This window comes from Salmo salar, chromosome 05 (genome assembly GCF_965601325.2).
Source record: "Salmo salar chromosome 05, fSalSal1, whole genome shotgun sequence".
Lineage (NCBI taxonomy): Eukaryota > Metazoa > Chordata > Actinopteri > Salmoniformes > Salmonidae > Salmo > Salmo salar.
This window is the reverse complement of record NC_138295.1, coordinates 95,352,087-95,372,776: the sequence shown is the minus strand read 5'-3', so window position 1 is coordinate 95,372,776 and position 20,690 is coordinate 95,352,087. Positions and strand designations below refer to the sequence as shown.

Genomic DNA, 20,690 nt, shown 5'->3' with positions numbered 1-20,690 from the left:
TCGAACCCACAAATGCTGATGCTCCAGATACTCAATTAGTCTAAAGAAGGCCAGTTTTATTGCTTCTTTAATAAGTACAACAGTTTTCAGTTGTGCTAACTTAATTGCAAGGTTTTCTAATGATCAATTAGCCTTTTAAAATGATAAACTTGGATTAGCTAACACAATGTGCCATTGGAACACAGGAGTGATGGTTGCTGATAATGGGCCTCTGTACGCCTATGTAGATATTCCATAAAAAAAATCATCAATTTCCAGCTACAATAGTCATTTACAACATTAACAATGTCTACACTGTATTTCTGATCAATTTGATGCTATTTTTTTTGTGCTTTTCTTTCAAAAACAAGGACATTTTTAAGTGACCCCAAGTGTGTGTGTGTGTGTGTGTGTGTGTGTGTGTGTGTGTGTGTCACACGTGGAGATCCTCCGTTCACCTACTCTGCGTCTCTCAAAGACACGGCGGTTGGAACCAAAAATCTCAAATTTGGACTCATCAGACCAAAGGACATATTTCCACTGGTCTAATGTCCATTGCTTGTGTTTGTTGGCCGAGGGCAAGTCTTCTTATTATTGGTGTCCTTTAGTAGAGGTTTCTCTGCAGCAATTCAACCATGAAGGCCTGATTCATGCAGTCTCCTCTGAACAGTTCATGTTGAGATGTCTGTTACTTGAACTCTGTGAAGCATTTATTTGGGCTGCAATTTCTGAGGCTGGTAACTAATGAACTTATCCTCTGCAGCAGAGGTAACTCTGGGTCTTCCTTTCCCGTGGCGGTCCCCATGAGAGCCAGTTTCATCATAGTGCTTGATGGTTTATGCGACTGCACTTGAAGAAACTTTCTTGAAATGTTCCGTATTGACTGACCTTCATGTCGTTAAAGTAATGGAGCGTCATTTCTCTTTGCTTATTTGAGCTGTTCTTGCCATAATATGGACTTTTACCAAACAGCTATCTTCTGTATACCACCCCTTCCTAGTCACAGCACAACTGATTGTCTCAAACTCATTAAGACGGAAAGAAATTACACAAATTAACTTTTAACAAGGCACACATCTTAATTGAAATGCATTCCAAGTGACTATCTCATGAAGCTGGTTGAGAGAATGCCAAGAGTGAGCAAAGCTGACATCAAGGCAATCTTCTTATTACCCATTTCTTTCAACCAATCATCAGTCACTTGTGTCAGTGCAGTAGATGTTGAGTACCCTTCTTTATAAGCATGCCGAAAGACTGTTGTTAATTTGTTTACAGAGAAATAGCATTGTATTTGGTCAAACACATCCCCCCCCCCCCCCCAACAGTTTTCTAAGAGCTGGCAGCAAGCTGATTGGTCTGCTGTTAGAACCATTTTAAAGGGCTGCTTTACCTCTCTTGGGTAGCGGAATGACTTTGTCGTCAGGCCCGGACGGAAGACAGACTTCCCTCTAGATTCAGATGAAAGATATGACAGATAGGAGTGGCTGTAGAGTCACTTACCATCTTCACTAGCTTTCCTTCTAAGTTGTCAATGCCAGGAGGTTGTTCCACATCTCCCAGACTAAATTTACAAAATTATAACTTGCAATGCTTTCCTTTTCATTATTAGTTTTTTAATGCATGAGCACAATTGCTCACTGGCATTTCCCTCAGTTTTCCCACTTTGCCAATGAAATGATCATAAACATAATTGGCAACATCAAATGGTTTTGTGATGAATAAGCCATCTGGTTCAATGAAAGATGGAGTGGAATTAGTCTTTCAACCCATAATTTAATTTAAAGTACTTTTTATATCGTTGATCTTGGCTTCATAATAGTTACTTCTTCTTTTGATGCGTGGAGTCGTATAATTTCTCAATTTGCAGTAAATCAGCCAGTCAGATGTGCAGCCAGACTTATCAGCCACTCCTTTTGCCCCCATCTCTTTCAACCATACCGTTTTTTCATTTCCTCGTCAATCCATGGAGCCTTAACAGGTCTAACAGTCAGTTTCTTAACAGGTTCATGTTTAGCAATAATTGGGGAAACAGCTATTTTAATATATTCATCAAGAATAGCATCTGGATGCTCCTTTATTAATCACATCAACACATATTTTTAACAACATCCGCATAAGAGTCACAGTTAAATCGTTTGTATGATCTCTTATATACTATTTAAGGCCCAGCTGTTGGAACTTTGTCTTTCCTGGATATAGCCTCTATATTGTGATCACTGCATCCAATGGGTACGGATACAGCTTTAGAACAAAGTTCTACAGTATTAGTAGAAATGTGATAGATACATGTGGATGATCTTGTTCCTGTAGTGTTTTGTAAACACCCTGGTAGGTTGATTAACCTGTTGGGGCTACAGGTTAGCAATGAACCCCGAGCCGGGATTGCTAACAAGGCTGGAAATTCAAAACATCAAAAATCTAATAATTTCAATTTCTCAAACAATCAACTATTTTACACAATTTAAATGATAAACATCTCCTTAATCTAACCACATTGTTCGATTTTCAAAGAGGCTTTACGGCAAAAGCATAAAGTTAGATTATGTTAGGACAGTACATAGCCACAAAAGTACAAACATCCATTTTCAATTCAAGGTCAGGCATCACCAAAAGCAGAAACCAGCTTGAATTATGCACTAACTTTTGTCAATCTCCATCAGATGACACTCCTAGGACATTATGTTATACAATACATGCATTTTTTGTTCCATCAAGTTCATATTTATATCCAAAAACAGCATTTTACAGTAGCGTGAAATTCAGATTTTTTTCTTCTCTGAAATGCTTCCGGTGAACATAACAAAATTACTATTCGAAAACATTGGTAAATTATAATATTGTCATTCAAAGAATAATATATTATCATCTCGTAATTGCTACCGAATGGCCAGATCTCAAAATAACTTTACTGGGAAATCACATTTTGCAATAAACGGGGTGCTATGCTAAGAACAACAGGCTATGCTATACAGTTAGCATCATCTAAAATCGATAATAACATTGTAAATACCCCCTTACCTTTGATTATCTCCATCAGAAGGCACTGCCAGGAATCCCAGGTCCGGAACAAATGTGGTTTCTTTTGACAAAGTTCATAATTTATGTCCAAATAACACCAAGTACTTAGCGTTCATTATGCTCCCACAAAACGTGGTGTGGGGCTGGTAAAATCACGCCGAAAGGCAAAAAAAACCTAGTAAATAATCTATTTATGTTCGTTCAAACATGTCAAATGTTGTTTAGCATTAATCTTTTGGTCCATTTTTAACGTTAAACATCAGTAATATTTTCACACAACCTATCCTATGTCTAGATAAAAAATGATGACAAACTCACGTCTCTCAGATTTATGCGCAGGCGCAAAAAAATGAAGTGATGACATGTCAACTTCCTTGGATTCTAATTTGCTCTCTGTTTATCATAGACGCTTCAAACAACTTTATAAAGATCGTTGACATCTAGTGGAAGCCGTAGGTGTTGCGAAATGAATCCTTTCTCACTATGGTATCTATAAAACAATGACACTAAATAGTACAGTCACAAAATCCACATTTTTTTGGATCTATTTTTCACAGGTTTTTGCCTGCAATATGAGTTTTGTTATACTTACAGACACCATTCAAACTGTTTTAGAAAATTCAGAGTGTTTTCTATCCGAATGTGTTAATAATATGCATATCCTAGCTTCTGAGTTGGTGTAGGAGGCAGTTAAAAATGGGCACATATTTTTTTCAAAATGTCTCAATACTGCCCCCGATCCCCAACAGGTTTTAATAACCTGAACCAGATTACAGGCACTGGTTACAGTAAGAAGCTTCCTCTTGAGCGGACAGCTTGATGAAAACTAGGTGATATTCAGGTCCCCCAGAAAGTAGACCTCTCTGTTTACATCACATACACTATCAAGCATTTCACACATATTATTTAGATACTGACTGTTAGCACTTGGTGGCCAATAGCAACACCCCAAAGGAAAAGGCTTTAGAAGTGCCAAGTGAACCTGCAACCACAACACTTCAATAACACTTGACATAAGATCTCCTCTAAGCATTACAGGGATATGGCTCTGAATATATATATATACAGCAACACCTCCGCCATAAGCATTCCTGTCTCTTCTATAGATGTTATATCCTTGTATTGCTGTATCATCAAAGGAATTATCGAAGTGATTCTCAGAAAAGGCTAATATATTAATGTTATCTGATGTTGGCAAGTTATTTATTTCCTGAACCTTATTTCTAAGGCTACATATAGTAATATGGATTATTATCAGCCCTTTCCTGGGTAGCTTCTCACAGACAGACATAATATGGATAAGAACGAACAACGCAAGAGAAACAAATATACATTCAGCTGTGTGTGTGTGTGTGTGTGTGTGTGTGTGTGTGTGTGTGTGTGTGTGTGTGTGTGTGTGTGTGTGTGTGTGTGTGTGTGTGTGCGTTGTGCTGCGGGGTTGAAGCTACGAACCCCTAGGTTTGGCTGTCTCATCCCTTCCAGGCTTCTGGGAAGGAGGGTAGGTTGGACAATGAGCCTGTCATAGTGGATATAAGCAATGTCCCCGTCCGCTCTGGCAGCTTTTCATGGCTGGGAGAAGTTATTTCCTCTTCTGTCGCACAGCTTCAGGATTTACACACTGGGTATTTACACACTGGGTCAGGGAAAGGTTGAAAATGTCAGTGAAGTCACTTGCCAGCTGATTAACGTATGCTCTGAGTACCCGCCCTGGTAATCCGTCTGGTCCTGCTGCCTTGGCTGTTTTAGAGAGAGAGGAAACAGCAGACCTACGGACGACTGAGTGAACCTGTCCCCCTCGGACTACAGACGTCACTTTCTGTTCGTAGTATCTGTAGTGTGTAGACTAATGTGTAGTTCATCTCCCCTCAGTAACCACCTGGAGAATGTAGTCTAATGTGTAGTTCATCTCCCCTCAGTAACCACCTGGAGAATGTAGTCTAATGTGTAGTTCATCTCCCCTCAGTAACCACCTGGAGAATGTAATCTAATGTGGTGTTCATCTCCCCTCAGTAACCACCTGGAGAATGTAGTCTAATGTGTAGTTCATCTCCCCTCAGTAACCACCTGGAGAATGTAATCTAATGTGGTGTTCATCTCCCCTCAGTAACCACCTGGAGAATGTAATCTAATGTGTAGTTCATCTCCCCTCAGTAACCACCTGGAGAATGTAGTCTGATGTGTAGTTCATCTCCCCTCAGTAACCACCTGGAGAATGTAGTCTAATGTGGTGTTCATCTCCCCTCAGTAACCACCTTGAGAATGTAATCTAATGTGTAGTTCATCTCCCCTCATTAACCACCTGGAGAATGTAGTCTAATGTGTAGTTCATCTCCCCTCAGTAACCACCTGGAGAATGTAGTCTAATGTGGTGTTCATCTCCCCTCAGTAACCACCTGGAGAATGTAATCTAATGTGTAGTTCATCTCCCCTCAGTAACCACCTGGAGAATGTAATCTAATGTGTAGTTCATCTCCCCTCAGTAACCACCTGGAGAATGTAATCTAATGTGTAGTTCATCTCCCCTCAGTAACCACCTGGAGAATGTAATCTAATGTGTAGTTCATCTCCCCTCAGTAACCACCTGGAGAAGTCTCTGCAGCTCCTGATGGACAGAGTGGATGATATGAGTCAGGACATTGTCAAGTACAACACCTACAGCCGTAACCTCAGCAAGCAACAGCAGCAGAAACACCAGGTAACACACACACACACACACACACACACAGAGAGAGACACACAGACACATTCTGTTATCATGATGGGAAAATGTAATCAACACACTGTAGTTGATAATGAGATAATCTACTTCCTGGACAGTGATTGTGTTAGAGGGGCGTTATAGAATTAGGTTCAGACCCCGTCCACAGGGAGTCCTCTCCTCCAGAGAGGAACGGGGGGAGGGGATGGTGAATGAAAGAGAGAGACCACTGGGTTTTCATCTAAACTAGTGCACTATTTAAGAGCTCGGGTACTATTTGGGACTCGTCCTGACTGTCCTGCAGGGAAGCTGCTAAACAGATCCACTATACCAGGGAGACAGAGGTATTATATAATATAACTGTTGATTGATCCAGGGAGACAGAGGTATTATATAATATAACTGTTGATTGATCCAGGGAGACAGAGGTATTATATAATATAACTGTTGATTGATCCAGGGAGACAGAGGTATTATATAATATAACTGTTGATTGATCCAGGGAGACAGAGGTACTATATAATATAACTGTTGATTGATCCAGGGAGACAGAGGTACTATATAATATAACTGTTGATTGATCCAGGGAGACAGAGGTACTATATAATATAACTGTTGATTGATCCAGGGAGACAGAGGTACTATATAATATAACTGTTGATTGATCCAGGGAGACAGGTATTATATAATATAACTGTTGATTGATCCAGGGAGACAGAGGTACTATATAATATAACTGTTGATTGATCCAGGGAGACAGAGGTATTATATAATATAACTGTTGATTGATCCAGGGAGACAGAGGTATTATATAATATAACTGTTGATTGATCCAGGGAGACAGAGGTACTATATAATATAACTGTTGATTGATCCAGGGAGACAGAGGTATTATATAATATAACTGTTGATTGATCCAGGGAGACAGAGGTACTATATAATATAACTGTTGATTGATCCAGGGAGACAGAGGTATTATATAATATAACTGTTGATTGATCCACTATACCAGGGATGCCGTCGTGCCTCAGATCAAGTTGGTACAATGTTACACTGTAATGTGAGTGTCCCAGTAGAGGGGTGGCTGCAGTATGGAATGGAGCACTAAATACCAGTTTGTATTACTTGTATAAAACCTAGAAGTAATTTCTCGTATGAAACCTAGAAGCCATTTCTCGTGTGAAACCTGGAAGCCGTTTCTCGTGTGAAACCTAGAAGCCGTTTCTCGTGTGAAACCTAGAAGCCGTTTCTCGTGTGAAACCTGGAAGCCGTTTCTCGTGTGAAACCTGGAAGCCGTTTCTCGTGTGAAACCTGGAAGCCGTTTCTCGTGTGAAACCTGGAAGCCGTTTCTCGTGTGAAACCTGGAAGCCGTTTCTCGTGTGAAACCTGGAAGCCGTTTCTCGTGTGAAACCTGGAAGCCGTTTCTCGTGTGAAACCTGGAAGCCGTTTCTCGTGTGAAACCTGGAAGCCGTTTCTCGTGTGAAACCTGGAAGCCGTTTCTCGTGTGAAACCTGGAAGCCGTTTCTCGTGTGAAACCTGGAAGCCGTTTCTCGTGTGAAACCTAGTTATACATGAATATTGTGGTGATAGTTTCTGGCAGGCTTGACAGGCTTTGTATGTGTATGCAGGTAGCGGTAGTGTCCTAGCATCTACACCCCACCACCAACCTGTCCTCTGCTCTGCCTCCCCAAATGAAAAAGACTTTTAGGTGCTGACGCGCATCACTGATTTCCACTGTCGTATACCAACACACATCACTCCATCCCTGTCTGTCATGTCTGTCGTATACCAACACACATCACTCCATCCCTGTCTGTCATGTCTGTCGTATACCAACACACATCACTCCATCCCTGTCTGTCATGTCTGTCGTATACCAACACACATCACTCCATCCCTGTCTGTCATGTCTGTCGTATACCAACACACATCACTCCATCCCTGTCTGTCATGTCTGTCGTATACCAACACACATCACTCCATCCCTGTCTGTCATGTCTGTCGTATACCAACACACATCACTCCATCCCTGTCTGTCATGTCTGTCGTATACCAACACACATCACTCCATCCCTGTCTGTCATGTCTGTCGTATACCAACACACATCACTCCATCCCTGTCTGTCATGTCTGTCGTATACCAACACACATCACTCCATCCCTGTCTGTCATGTCTGTCGTATACCAACACACATCACTCCATCCCTGTCTGTCATGTCTGTCGTATACCAACACACATCACTCCATCCCTGTCTGTCATGTCTGTCGTATACCAACACACATCACTCCATCCCTGTCTGTCATGTCTGTCGTATACCAACACACATCACTCCATCCCTGTCTGTCATGTCTGTCGTATACCAACACACATCACTCCATCCCTGTCTGTCATGTCTATCGTATACCAACACACATCACTCCATCCCTGTCTGTCATGTCTGTCGTATACCAACACACATCACTCCATCCCTGTCTGTCATGTCTGTCGGATTTTATATCTGTTCTCTCTCCCCTCCCTCCTCTCTCTCCCCTCCCTCCTCTCTCTCGCTCTCTCCTCTCTCTCGCTCCCCTCCCCCCCTCGCTCTCTCTTTCCCTCTCCCCTCCCCCCACTGCTCTCTCGCTCACCCCTCCCTCCTTCTCTCGCTCTCCTTCTCTCCCTCGCTCTCCCTCTCTCCCCCTCCCTCTCTTGCTTTCTCTCGCTCTCCTTCTCTCTCTCCCTCTCTCTCCCTCCCTCTCTCCCCCTCCCTCTCTCCCCCTCCCTCTCCCCCCTCTCTCTCCCCCTCTCTCTCCCCCTCCCTCTCTCACCCTCCCTCTCCCTCGCTCTCCCTCTCTCGCCCTCGCTCTCCTTCTCTCTCTCCCTCGCTCTCCCTCTCCCCCCTCTCTCTCCCCCTCTCTCTCTCCCCCTCTCTCTCTGCAGTATACCCAGCGGCGTCAGCAGGAGAATGCTCAGAGACAGACCAGAGGAGAGACTCCTCTACCAGAGGAAGATGTTTCCAAGATGTTTAAACCACCACAGCCTCCTCCTCGCATGGACACCCTCCTCATCGCAGGTACCCTCCTCCTCCTCCTAGCAGCTACCTATCTGTTCTGTTCTCTCCTCCTCGCATGGACACCCTCCTCATCGCAGGTACCCTCCTCCTCCTCCTAGCAGCTACCTATCTGTTCTGTTCTCTCCTCCTCGCATGGACACCCTCCTCATCGCAGGTACCCTCCTCCTCCTCCTAGCAGCTACCTATCTGTTCTGTTCTCTCCTCCTCGCATGGACACCCTCCTCATCGCAGGTACCCTCCTCCTCCTCCTAGCAGCTACCTATCTGTTCTGTTCTCTCCTCCTCGCATGGACACCCTCCTCATCGCAGGTACCCTCCTCCTCCTCCTCCTAGCAGCTACCTATCTGTTCTGTTCTCTCCTCCTCGCATGGACACCCTCCTCATCGCAGGTACCCTCCTCCTCCTCCTAGCAGCTACCTATCTGTTCTGTTCTCTCCTCCTCGCATGGACACCCTCCTCATCGCAGGTACCCTCCTCCTCCTCCTCCTAGCAGCTACCTATCTGTTCTGTTCTCTCCTCCTCGCATGGACACCCTCCTCATCGCAGGTACCCTCCTCCTCCTCCTAGCAGCTACCTATCTGTTCTGTTCTCTCCTCCTCGCATGGACACCCTCCTCATCGCAGGTACCCTCCTCCTCCTCCTCCTAGCAGCTACCTATCTGTTCTGTTCTCTCCTCCTCGCATGGACACCCTCCTCATCGCAGGTACCCTCCTCCTCCTCCTCCTAGCAGCTACCTATCTGTTCTGTTCTCTCCTCCTCGCATGGACACCCTCCTCATCGCAGGTACCCTCCTCCTCCTCCTAGCAGCTACCTATCTGTTCTGTTCTCTCCTCCTCGCATGGACACCCTCCTCATCGCAGGTACCCTCCTCCTCCTCCTAGCAGCTACCTATCTGTTCTGTTCTCTCCTCATCGCAGGTACCCCCCCACCCTCCCTCCTCCTCTGTTCTGTTCCCTCATCTCTCCATGGTAACTACCTATCTCCTCTGTTCTGTTCCCTCATCTCTCCATGGTGTTAGTTACATTCATCTACAGCGTTATAGACTTCATCTGACATCCCTGGCTGCCTGCTGTCTCTCTGATGGTTGGCTTCATCCCAAAATAGCACCCTATTTCCTATATAGTGCACTACATGTGACCAGGGTCCATAGGGACACACCCGTAGAACTCTGGTTAGAACTAGTGCACCACATTAGGGGATAGGATGACATTTTGGGCACGGTTGTTGTCTCCCTTCTGACAACATGCGACTGATTGACCTCCAACGCTGCTAATATGATTCCTGCTGTTATTCATACTGCTGTGTTGTCTGTGTGTTTCTGCCAAACAGGGCAAATTAACAATTACTGCCAGAATGTGAAGGAGTTCACCTCCCAGAACCTTGGCAAACTCTTCATGGCCGAGGCCCTTCAGGGACACAACAGCTAAAGGAGAAGACGGGAGGAGGAGGAGAGAACCCCCCCCCCCCTTCCACCCAATCAGAATGTGTTCTAAATGGTATCCTATGCCCTTTTTATATAGTGCACTACTGGTCAAAACTAGTACACTATATAAGGGGAATAGGGTGTGATTTGGGATGCCACCCTATGACTGGAGGATTGATGTGATGCTGTTAGATTTGTTAAGAAATTAAAATTATAACGGTGTGACCACCATTTTGTTTTATTAGTTATTAAGAAAACAACATGTTCCAGGTTCTCCAAAGAAGAGTTTTATTTGAATATTATTGTAACTTGAATAAAATCTTTGCATCTCCCCACATTGTTTTGCGCCTCTCTGTGCTCTTTCTATGTCTATTCATGTACAGTGGGGGGGGGGGAGAGTATTTGATCCCCTGCTGATTTTGTACGTTTGCCCACTGACAAAGAAATGATCAGTCTATGATTTTAATGGTAGGTTTATTTGAACAGTGAGACAGAATAACAACAAAAAATCCAGAAAAAAACGCATGTCAAAAATGTTATAAAATGATTAGCATTTTAATGAGGGAAATAAGTATTTGACCCCCTCTCAATCAGAAATATTTCTGGCTCACAGGTGTCTTTTATACAGGTAACGAGCTGAGATTAGGAGCACACTCTTAAAGGGAGTGCTCCTAACCGCAGCTTGTTACCTGTAAAAAAGACACCTGTCCACAGAAGCAATCAATCAATCAGATCTCAAACTCTCCACCATGGCCAAGACCAAAGAGCTCTCCAAGGATGTCAGGGACAAGATTGTAGACCTACTACACAAGGCTGGAATGGGCTACACGACCATCGCCAAGCAGCTTGGTGAGAAGGTGACAACATTTGGTGCGATTATTCGCAAATGGAAGAAACACAAAAGAACTGTCAATCTCCCTCGGCCTGGGGCTCCATGCAAGATCTCACCTCGTGGAGTTGCAATGATCATGAGAACGGTGAGGAATCAGCCCAGAACTACACGGGAGGATCTTGTCAATGATATCAAGGCAGCTGGGACCATAGTCACCAAGAAAACAATTGGTAACACTACGCCGTGAAGGACTGAAATCCTGCAGCGCCCGCAAGGTCCCCCTGCTCAAGAATACATATACATGCCCATCTGAAGTTTGCCAATGAACATCTGAATGACCCAGAGGACAACTGGTGAAAGTGTTGTGGTCAGATGAGACCAAAATGGAGCTCTTTGGCATCAACTCAACTCGCCGTGTTTGGAGGAGGAGGAATGCTGCCTATGACCCCAAGAACACCATCCCCACTGTCAAACATGGAGGTGTTTTGGGGGTGTTTTTCTGCTAAGGGGACAGGACAACTTCACCGCATCAAAGGGACGATGGACGGGGCCATGTACCGTCAAATCTTGGGTGAAAACCTCCTTTCCTCAGCCAGGGCATTGAAAATGGGTCGTGGATGGGTATTCCAGCATGACAATGACCCAAAACACACGGCCAAGGCAATAAAGGAGTGGCTCAAGAAGAAGCACATTAAGGTCCTGGAGTGGCCTAGCCAGTCTCCAGACCTTAATCCCATAGAAAATCTGTGGAGGGAGCTGAAGGTTCGAGTTGCCAAACGTCAGCCTCAAAACCTTAATGACTTGGAGAAGATCTGCAAAGAGGAGTAGGACAAAATCCCTCCTGAGATGTGTGCAAACCTGGTGACCAACTACAAGAAACGTCTGACCTCTGTGATTGCCAACAAGGGTTTTGCCACCAAGTACTAAGTCATGTTTTGCAGAGGGGTCAAATACTTATTTCCCTCATTAAAATGCAAATCATTTTATAACATTTTTGACATGCGTTTTTCTGGATTTTTTTGTTATTCTGTCTCTCACTGTTCAGATAAACCTACTATTAAAATTATAGACTGATCGTTTCTTTGTCAGTGGGCAAACGTACAAAATCAGCAGGGGATCAAATACTTTTCCCCCCCCCACTGTATATAATTACAGGTCGATCATTACAGGTCAATCAGTGAATACAGCAGGAGGCTTCATACTCATATATACACCGACTGGACAAAACATTAAGAACACATGGTCTTTCCATGACAGCCTGACCAGGTGAAAGCTATGATCCCTTATTGATGTCACTTGTTAAATCAACTTCTATCTGTGTAGATGAAGGGGAGGAGACGAGTTAAAGAAGGATTTTTAAGCCTTGAGATAGTTGAGACATGGATTGTGTATGTGTGCCGTTCAGAGGGTGAACGGGCAAGACAAAATATTTAAGAACCTTTGAACGGGGTATGGTAGTAGGTGCCAGGCGCCCCGGAACTGCAACACTGCTCCCAACAGGTCAACACACTCCCAACAGGTAGATCAGTGGAACACTCTCCCAACAGGTAGATCAGTGGAACACTCTCCCAACAGGTAGATCAGTAGAACACTCTCCCAACAGGTAGATCAGTGGAACACTCTCCCAGCAGGTAGATCAGTGGAACACTCTCCCAACAGGTAGATCAGTAGAACACTCTCCCAACAGGTAGATCAGTGGAACACTCTCCCAACAGGTAGATCAGTAGAACACTCTCCCAACAGGTAGATCAGTAGAACACTCTCCCAACAGGTAGATCAGTAGAACACTCTCCCAACAGGTAGATCAGTGGAACACTCTCCCAACAGGTAGATCAGTGGAACACTCTCCTAACAGGTAGATCAGTGGAACACTCTCCCAGCAGGTAGATCAGTGGAACACTCTCCCAACAGGTAGATCAGTGGAACACTCTCCCAACAGGTAGATCAGTGGAACACTCTCCCAACAGGTAGATCAGTAGAACACTCTCCCAACAGGTAGATCAGTGGAACACTCTCCCAGCAGGTAGATCAGTAGAACACTCTCCCAACAGGTAGATCAGTAGAACACTCTCCCAACAGGTAGATCAGTAGAACACTCTCCCAACAGGTAGATCAGTGGAACACTCTCCCAACGGGTAGATCAGTGGAACACTCTCCCAACGGCTAGATCAGTGGAACACTCTCCCAACAGGTAGATCAGTAGAACACTCTCCCAGCAGGTAGATCAGTAGAACACTCTCCCAGCAGGTAGATCAGTAGAACACTCTCCCAGCAGGTAGATCAGTGGAACACTCTCCCAACAGGTAGATCAGTAGAACACTCTCCCAGCAGGTAGATCAGTAGAACACTCTCCCAGCAGGTAGATCAGTAGAACACTCTCCCAGCAGGTAGATCAGTAGAACACTCTCCCAGCAGGTAGATCAGTGGAACACTCTCCCAGCAGGTAGATCAGTGGAACACTCTCCCAACAGGTAGATCAGGTCAACACTCTCCCAACAGGTGGATCAGTGGAACACTCTCCCAACAGGTAGATCAGTGGAACACTCTCCCAACAGGTAGATCAGTAGAACACTCTCCCAACAGGTAGATCAGTAGAACACTCTCCCAACAGGTACATCAGTAGAACACTCTCCCAACGGGTAGATCAGTAGAACACTCTCCCAACAGGTAGATCAGTAGAACACTCTCCCAACATGTAGATCAGTAGAACACTCTCCCAGCAGGTAGATCAGTAGAACACTCTCCCAACAGGTAGATCAGTGGAACACTCTCCCAGCAGGTAGATCAGTAGAACACTCTGCCACCAGGTAGATCAGGTCAACACTCTCCCAACAGGTAGATCAGTAGAACACTCTCCCAGCAGGTAGATCAGTAGAACACTCTCCCAACAGGTAGATCAGGTCAACACTCTCCCAACAGGTAGATCAGTAGAACACTCTCCCAACAGGTAGATCAGTAGAACACTCTCCCAACAGGTAGATCAGTAGAACACTCTCCCAACAGGTAGATCAGGTCAACACTCTCCCAGCAGGTAGATCAGTAGAACACTCTCCCACCAGGTAGATCAGTGGAACACTCTCCCAACAGGTAGATCAGTGGAACACCCTCCCAACAGGTAGATCAGTAGAACACTCTCCCAACAGGTAGATCAGTAGAACACTCTCCCAGCAGGTAGATCAGTAGAACACTCTCCCAACAGGTAGATCAGTAGAACACTCTCCCAGCAGGTAGATCAGTAGAACACTCTCCCAGCAGGTAGATCAGTAGAACACTCTCCCAGCAGGTAGATCAGTGGAACACTCTCCCAACAGGTAGATCAGGTCAACACTCTCCCAGCAGGTAGATCAGTAGAACACTCTCCCAGCAGGTAGATCAGTAGAACACTCTCCCACCAGGTAGATCAGTAGAACACTCTCCCACCAGGTAGATCAGTGGAACACTCTCCCAGCAGGTAGATCAGTGGAACACTCTCCCAACAGCTAGATCAGTGGAACACTCTCCCAACAGGTAGATCAGTAGAACACTCTCCCAACAGGTAGATCAGTGGAACACCCTCCCAACAGGTAGATCAGTAGAACACTCTCCCAACAGGTAGATCAGTAGAACACTCTCCCAGCAGGTAGATCAGTAGAACACTCTCCCAACAGGTAGATCAGTAGAACACTCTCCCAGCAGGTAGATCAGTAGAACACTCTCCCAACAGGTAGATCAGTGGAACACTCTCCCAACAGGTAGATCAGTGGAACACTCTCCCAACAGGTAGATCAGGTCAACACTCTCCCAGCAGGTAGATCAGTAGAACACTCTCCCAGCAGGTAGATCAGTAGAACACTCTCCCAACAGGTAGATCAGTAGAACACTCTCCCACCAGGTAGATCAGTGGAACACTCTCCCAACAGGTAGATCAGTGGAACACTCTCACAACAGCTAGATCAGTGGAACACTCTCCCAACAGGTAGATCAGTGGAACACTCTCCCAACAGGTAGATCAGTAGAACACTCTCCCAGCAGGTAGATCAGTAGAACACTCTCCCAGCAGGTAGATCAGTGGAACACTCTCCCAGCAGGTAGGTCAGTAGAACACTCTCCCAGCAGGTAGATCAGTAGAACACTCTCCCAGCAGGTAGGTCAGTAGAACACTCTCCCAACAGGTAGATCAGTAGAACACTCTCCCAACAGGTAGATCAGTGGAACACTCTCCCTGCAGGTAGATCAGTAGAACACTCTCCCAGCAGGTAGATCAGTGGAACACTCTCCCAACAGGTAGATCAGTAGAACACTCTCCCAGCAGGTAGTTTAGTGGAACACTCTCCCAGCAGGTAGATCAGTAGAACACTCTCCCAGCAGGTAGATCAGTGGAACCCTCTCCCAACAGGTAGATCAGTAGAACACTCTCCCAGCAGGTAGATCAGTAGAACACTCTCCCAACAGGTAGATCAGAGGAACACTCTCCCAACAGGTAGATCAGTAGAACACTCTCCCAACAGGTAGATCAGTAGAACACTCTCCCAACAGGTAGATCAGTAGAACACTCTCCCAACAGGTAGATCAGGTCAACACTCTCCCAACAGGTAGATCAGTAGAACACTCTCCCAACAGGTAGATCAGTAGAACACTCTCCCAGCAGGTAGATCAGTAGAACACTCTCCCAACAGGTAGATCAGTAGAACACTCTCCCAACAGGTAGATCAGTGGAACACTCTCCCAACAGGTAGATCAGTGGAACACTCTCCCAACAGGTAGATCAGTAGAACACTCTCCCAACAGGTAGATCAGTAGAACACTCTCCCAACAGGTAGATCAGAGGAACACTCTCCCAACAGGTAGATCAGTAGAACACTCTCCCAACAGGTAGATCAGTAGAACACTCTCCCAACAGGTAGATCAGTGGAACACTCTCCCAACAGGTAGATCAGTAGAACACTCTCCCAACAGGTAGATCAGTAGAACACTCTCCCAGCAGGTAGATCAGTAGAACACTCTCCCAACAGGTAGATCAGGTCAACACTCTCCCAGCAGGTAGATCAGTAGAACACTCTCCCAACAGGTAGATCAGTGGAACACTCTCCCTGCAGGTAGATCAGTAGAACACTCTCCCAACAGGTAGATCAGTAGAACACTCTCCCAGCAGGTAGATCAGTAGAACACTCTCCCAACAGGTAGATCAGTGGAACACTCTCCCAACAGGTAGATCAGTGGAACACTCTCCCAACAGGTAGATCAGTAGAACACTCTCCCAACAGGTAGATCAGTAGAACACTCTCCCAGCAGGTAGATCAGTAGAACACTCCCAACAGGTAGATCAGTGGAACACTCTCCCAACAGGTAGATCAGTGGAACACTCTCCCAACAGGTAGATCAGTAGAACACTCTCCCAACAGGTAGATCAGTAGAACACTCTCCCACCAGGTAGATCAGTGGAACACTCTCCCAACAGGTAGATCAGTGGAACACTCTCCCAACAGGTAGATCAGTGGAACACTCTCCCAACAGGTAGATCAGTGGAACACTCTCCCAACAGGTAGATCAGTAGAACACTCTCCCAACAGGTAGATCAGTAGAACACTCTCCCAACAGGTAGATCAGTAGAACACTCTCCCAACAGGTAGATCAGTAGAACACTCTCCCAACAGGTAGATCAGTAGAACACTCTCCCAACAGGTAGATCAGTAGAACACTCTCCCAACAGGTAGATCAGTAGAACACTCTCCCAACAGGTAGATCAGGTCAACACTCTCCCAGCAGGTAGATCAGTGGAACACTCTCCCAGCAGGTAGATCAGTAGAACACTCTCCCAACAGGTAGATCAGTGGAACACTCTCCCAACAGGTAGATCAGTAGAACACTCTCCCAACAGGTAGATCAGTAGAACACTCTCCCAACAGGTAGATCAGTGGAACACTCTCCCAACAGGTAGATCAGTGGAACACTCTCCCAGCAGGTAGATCAGTAGAACACTCTCCCAACAGGTAGATCAGTAGAACACTCTCCCAACAGGTAGATCAGTAGAACACTCTCCCACCAGGTAGATCAGTGGAACACTCTCCCAGCAGGTAGATCAGTGGAACACTCTCCCAACAGGTAGATCAGTAGAACACTCTCCCAACAGGTAGATCAGTAGAACACTCTCCCAACAGGTAGATCAGTAGAACACTCTCCCAGCAGGTAGATCAGTAGAACACTCTCCCAACAGGTAGATCAGTAGAACACTCTCCCAACAGGTAGATCAGTAGAACACTCTCCCAACAGGTAGATCAGTAGAACACTCTCCCAGCAGGTAGATCAGGTCAACACTCTCCCAACAGGTAGATCAGTGGAACACTCTCCCAACAGGTAGATCAGTAGAACACTCTCCCAACAGGTAGATCAGAGGAACACTCTCCCAACAGGTAGATCAGTAGAACACTCTCCCAACAGGTAGATCAGTAGAACACTCTCCCACCAGGTAGATCAGTGGAACACTCTCCCAACAGGTAGATCAGTAGAACACTCTCCCAACAGGTAGATCAGAGGAACACTCTCCCAACAGGTAGATCAGTAGAACACTCTCCCAACAGGTAGATCAGTAGAACACTCTCCCAACAGGTAGATCAGAGGAACACTCTCCCAACAGGTAGATCAGTAGAACACTCTCCCAACAGGTAGATCAGTAGAACACTCTCCCAACAGGTAGATCAGTAGAACACTCTCCCAACAGGTAGATCAGGTCAACACTCTCCCAACAGGTAGATCAGTAGAACACTCTCCCAACAGGTAGATCAGAGCAACACTCTCCCAACAGGTAGATCAGTAGAACACTCTCCCAACAGGTAGATCAGTAGAACACTCTCCCAACAGGTAGATCAGTAGAACACTCTCCCAACAGGTAGATCAGTAGAACACTCTCCCAACAGGTAGATCAGTAGAACACTTTCCCAACAGCTAGATCAGGTCAACACTCTCCCAACAGGTAGATCAGTAGAACACTCTCCCAACAGGTAGGTCAGTAGAACACTCTCCCAACAGGTAGATCAGGTCAACATTCTCCCAACAGGTAGATCAGTAGAACACTCTCCCAACAGGTAGATCAGAGGAACACTCTCCCAACAGGTAGATCAGTAGAACACTCTCCCAACAGGTAGATCAGTAGAACACTCTCCCAACAGGTAGATCAGTAGAACACTCTCCCAACAGGTAGATCAGGTCAACACTCTCCCAACAGGTAGATCAGTAGAACACTCTCCCAACAGGTAGATCAGAGGAACACTCTCCCAACAGGTAGATCAGTAGAACACTCTCCCAACAGGTAGATCAGTAGAACACTCTCCCAACAGGTAGATCAGTAGAACACTCTCCCAACAGGTAGATCAGTAGAACACTCTCCCAACAGGTAGATCAGAGGAACACTCTCCCAACAGGTAGATCAGTGGAACACTCTCCCAACAGGTAGATCAGTGGAACACTCTCCCAACAGGTAGATCAGAGGAACACTCTCCCAACAGGTAGATCAGTAGAACACTCTCCCAACAGGTAGATCAGTAGAACACTCTCCCAACAGGTAGATCAGTAGAACACTCTCCCAGCAGGTAGATCAGTAGAACACTCTCCCTACAGGTAGATCAGAGGAACACTCTCCCAGCAGGTAGATCAGTGGAACACTCTCCCAACAGGTAGATCAGTGGAACACTCTCCCAACAGGTAGATGAGACTGATTACCCCAATATATCACTCCCTGGTCCTGGGATATTGTGCTAACAGATTACCCCAATATATCACTCCCTGGTCCTGGGACGGGGTGCTAACTGATTACCCCAATATATCACTCCCTGGTCCTGGGACGGGGGGCTAACTGATTACCCCAATATATAACTCCCTGGTCCTGGGACAGGATGCTAACTGATTACCCCAATATATCACTCCCTGGTCCTGGGACGGGGTGCTAACTGATTACCCCAATATATAACTCCCTGTTCCTGGGATGGGGTGCTAACCGATTACCCAATATATCACTCCCTGGTCCTGGGACGTGGTGCTAACTGATTACCCAATATATCACTCCCTGGTCCTGGTCCTGGGTGATAACTGATTACCCCAATATATCACTCCCTGTTCCTGGGATGGGGTGCTAACTGATTACCCCAATATATCACTCCCTGGTCCTGGGACGGGGTGCTAACTGATTACCCCAATATATCACTCCCTGGTCCTGGGACGTGGTGCTAACTGATTACCCAATATATCACTCCCTGCTCCTGGTCCTGGGTGCTAACTGATTACCCCAATATATCACTCCCTGGTCCTGGGACGTGGTGCTAACTGATTACCCAATATATCACTCCCTGCTCCTGGTCCTGGGTGCTAACTGATTACCCCAATATATCACTCCCTGTTCCTGGGATGGGGTGCTAACAGATTACCCCAATATATCACTCCCTGGTCCTGGGACGGGGTGCTAACTGATTACCCCAATATATAACTCCCTGGTCCTGGGACGGGGGGCTAACTGATTACCCCAATATATCACTCCCTGGTCCTGGGATGGGGTGCTAACTTATTACCCCAATATATCACTCCCTGGGACAGAGTGCTAACTGATTACCCCAATATATCACTCCCTGGTCCTGGGATGGGGTGCTAACTGATTACCCCAATATATCACTCCCTGGTCCTGGGATGGGGTGCTAACTGATTACCCCAATATATCACTCCCTGGTCCTGGGATGGGGTGCTAACTGATTACCCCAATATATCACTCCCTGGTCCTGGGTGCTAACTGATTACCCCAATATATCACTCCCTGGTCCTGGGACGGGGTGCTAACTGATTACCCCAATATATCACTCCCTGGTCCTGGGACAGGGTGCTAACTGATTACCCCAATATATCACTCCCTGGTCCTGGGATGGGGTGCTAACTGATTACCCCAATATATCACTCCCTGGTCCTGGGATGGGGTGATAACTGATTACCCCAATATATCACTCCCTGGTCCTGGGTGCTAACTGATTACCCCAATATATCACTCCCTGGTCCTGGTCCTGGGTGCTAACTGATTACCCCAATATATCACTCCCTGGTCCTGGGTGCTAACTGATTACCCCAATATATCACTCCCTGGTCCTGATGGTTACAAAGCAACAGAACATGCCTGTGTAGTGCAATAGGACTGTGGTCTGACGTAGTGCACTATATATATATAATGAATCAGGGTGCTATTTGGGACTCGGGAGCCTTGCAGCAGGCAGGGAGAACAGGAAAGCATCATGTGTGTAATCAGACTGGAACAGCTGGACTTATCTCCTTACTGCCAGGTAACGGAGTGTCCCACATAACACCCTATATAGTGGACTACTTTTAACCAGAGCCCCAGGAAACCCCCGTAGGGTTCTGGTTAAAACTAGTGCACTATATAGGGAATAGGGTGTCACGTGGGACATTCGACTCCAGTTTTAATGAGGCTGTCGGGCCGTGTTGATCATGAAATAATTAGCTTTCTGCACTGCCAGAGCACCAACCTCTGGAATATTACTATCTGTTAATACAACTCAGATAGAGGCCGGCGTACAACACACACACACACACACACACACACACACACACACACACACACACACACACACACACACGCGCAGTCACACACACACACACACACACACACACGCGCAGTCACACACACACACACACACACACACACGCGCAGTCACACACACAC

At 46.0% G+C, this 20,690-nt stretch overlaps 1 protein-coding gene across 1 annotated transcript in view; it reads left to right on the top strand.

Annotated features, from left to right (window-relative positions):
- Nucleotides 1-10,502, top strand: part of LOC100196680 (eukaryotic translation initiation factor 3 subunit H-like) — a 91,490-nt gene extending 80,988 nt beyond the window's left edge. The window contains exons 6-8 of the mRNA XM_082975997.1: nucleotides 5,572-5,692; nucleotides 8,613-8,745; nucleotides 10,074-10,502. Of these exons, the coding sequence (XP_082832123.1) occupies nucleotides 5,572-5,692; nucleotides 8,613-8,745; nucleotides 10,074-10,171 (352 nt within the window). The 3' untranslated portion in view covers nucleotides 10,172-10,502. The remainder of the gene's footprint in view (nucleotides 1-5,571; nucleotides 5,693-8,612; nucleotides 8,746-10,073) is intronic.
- Nucleotides 10,503-20,690: the final 10,188 nt, after the last annotated feature.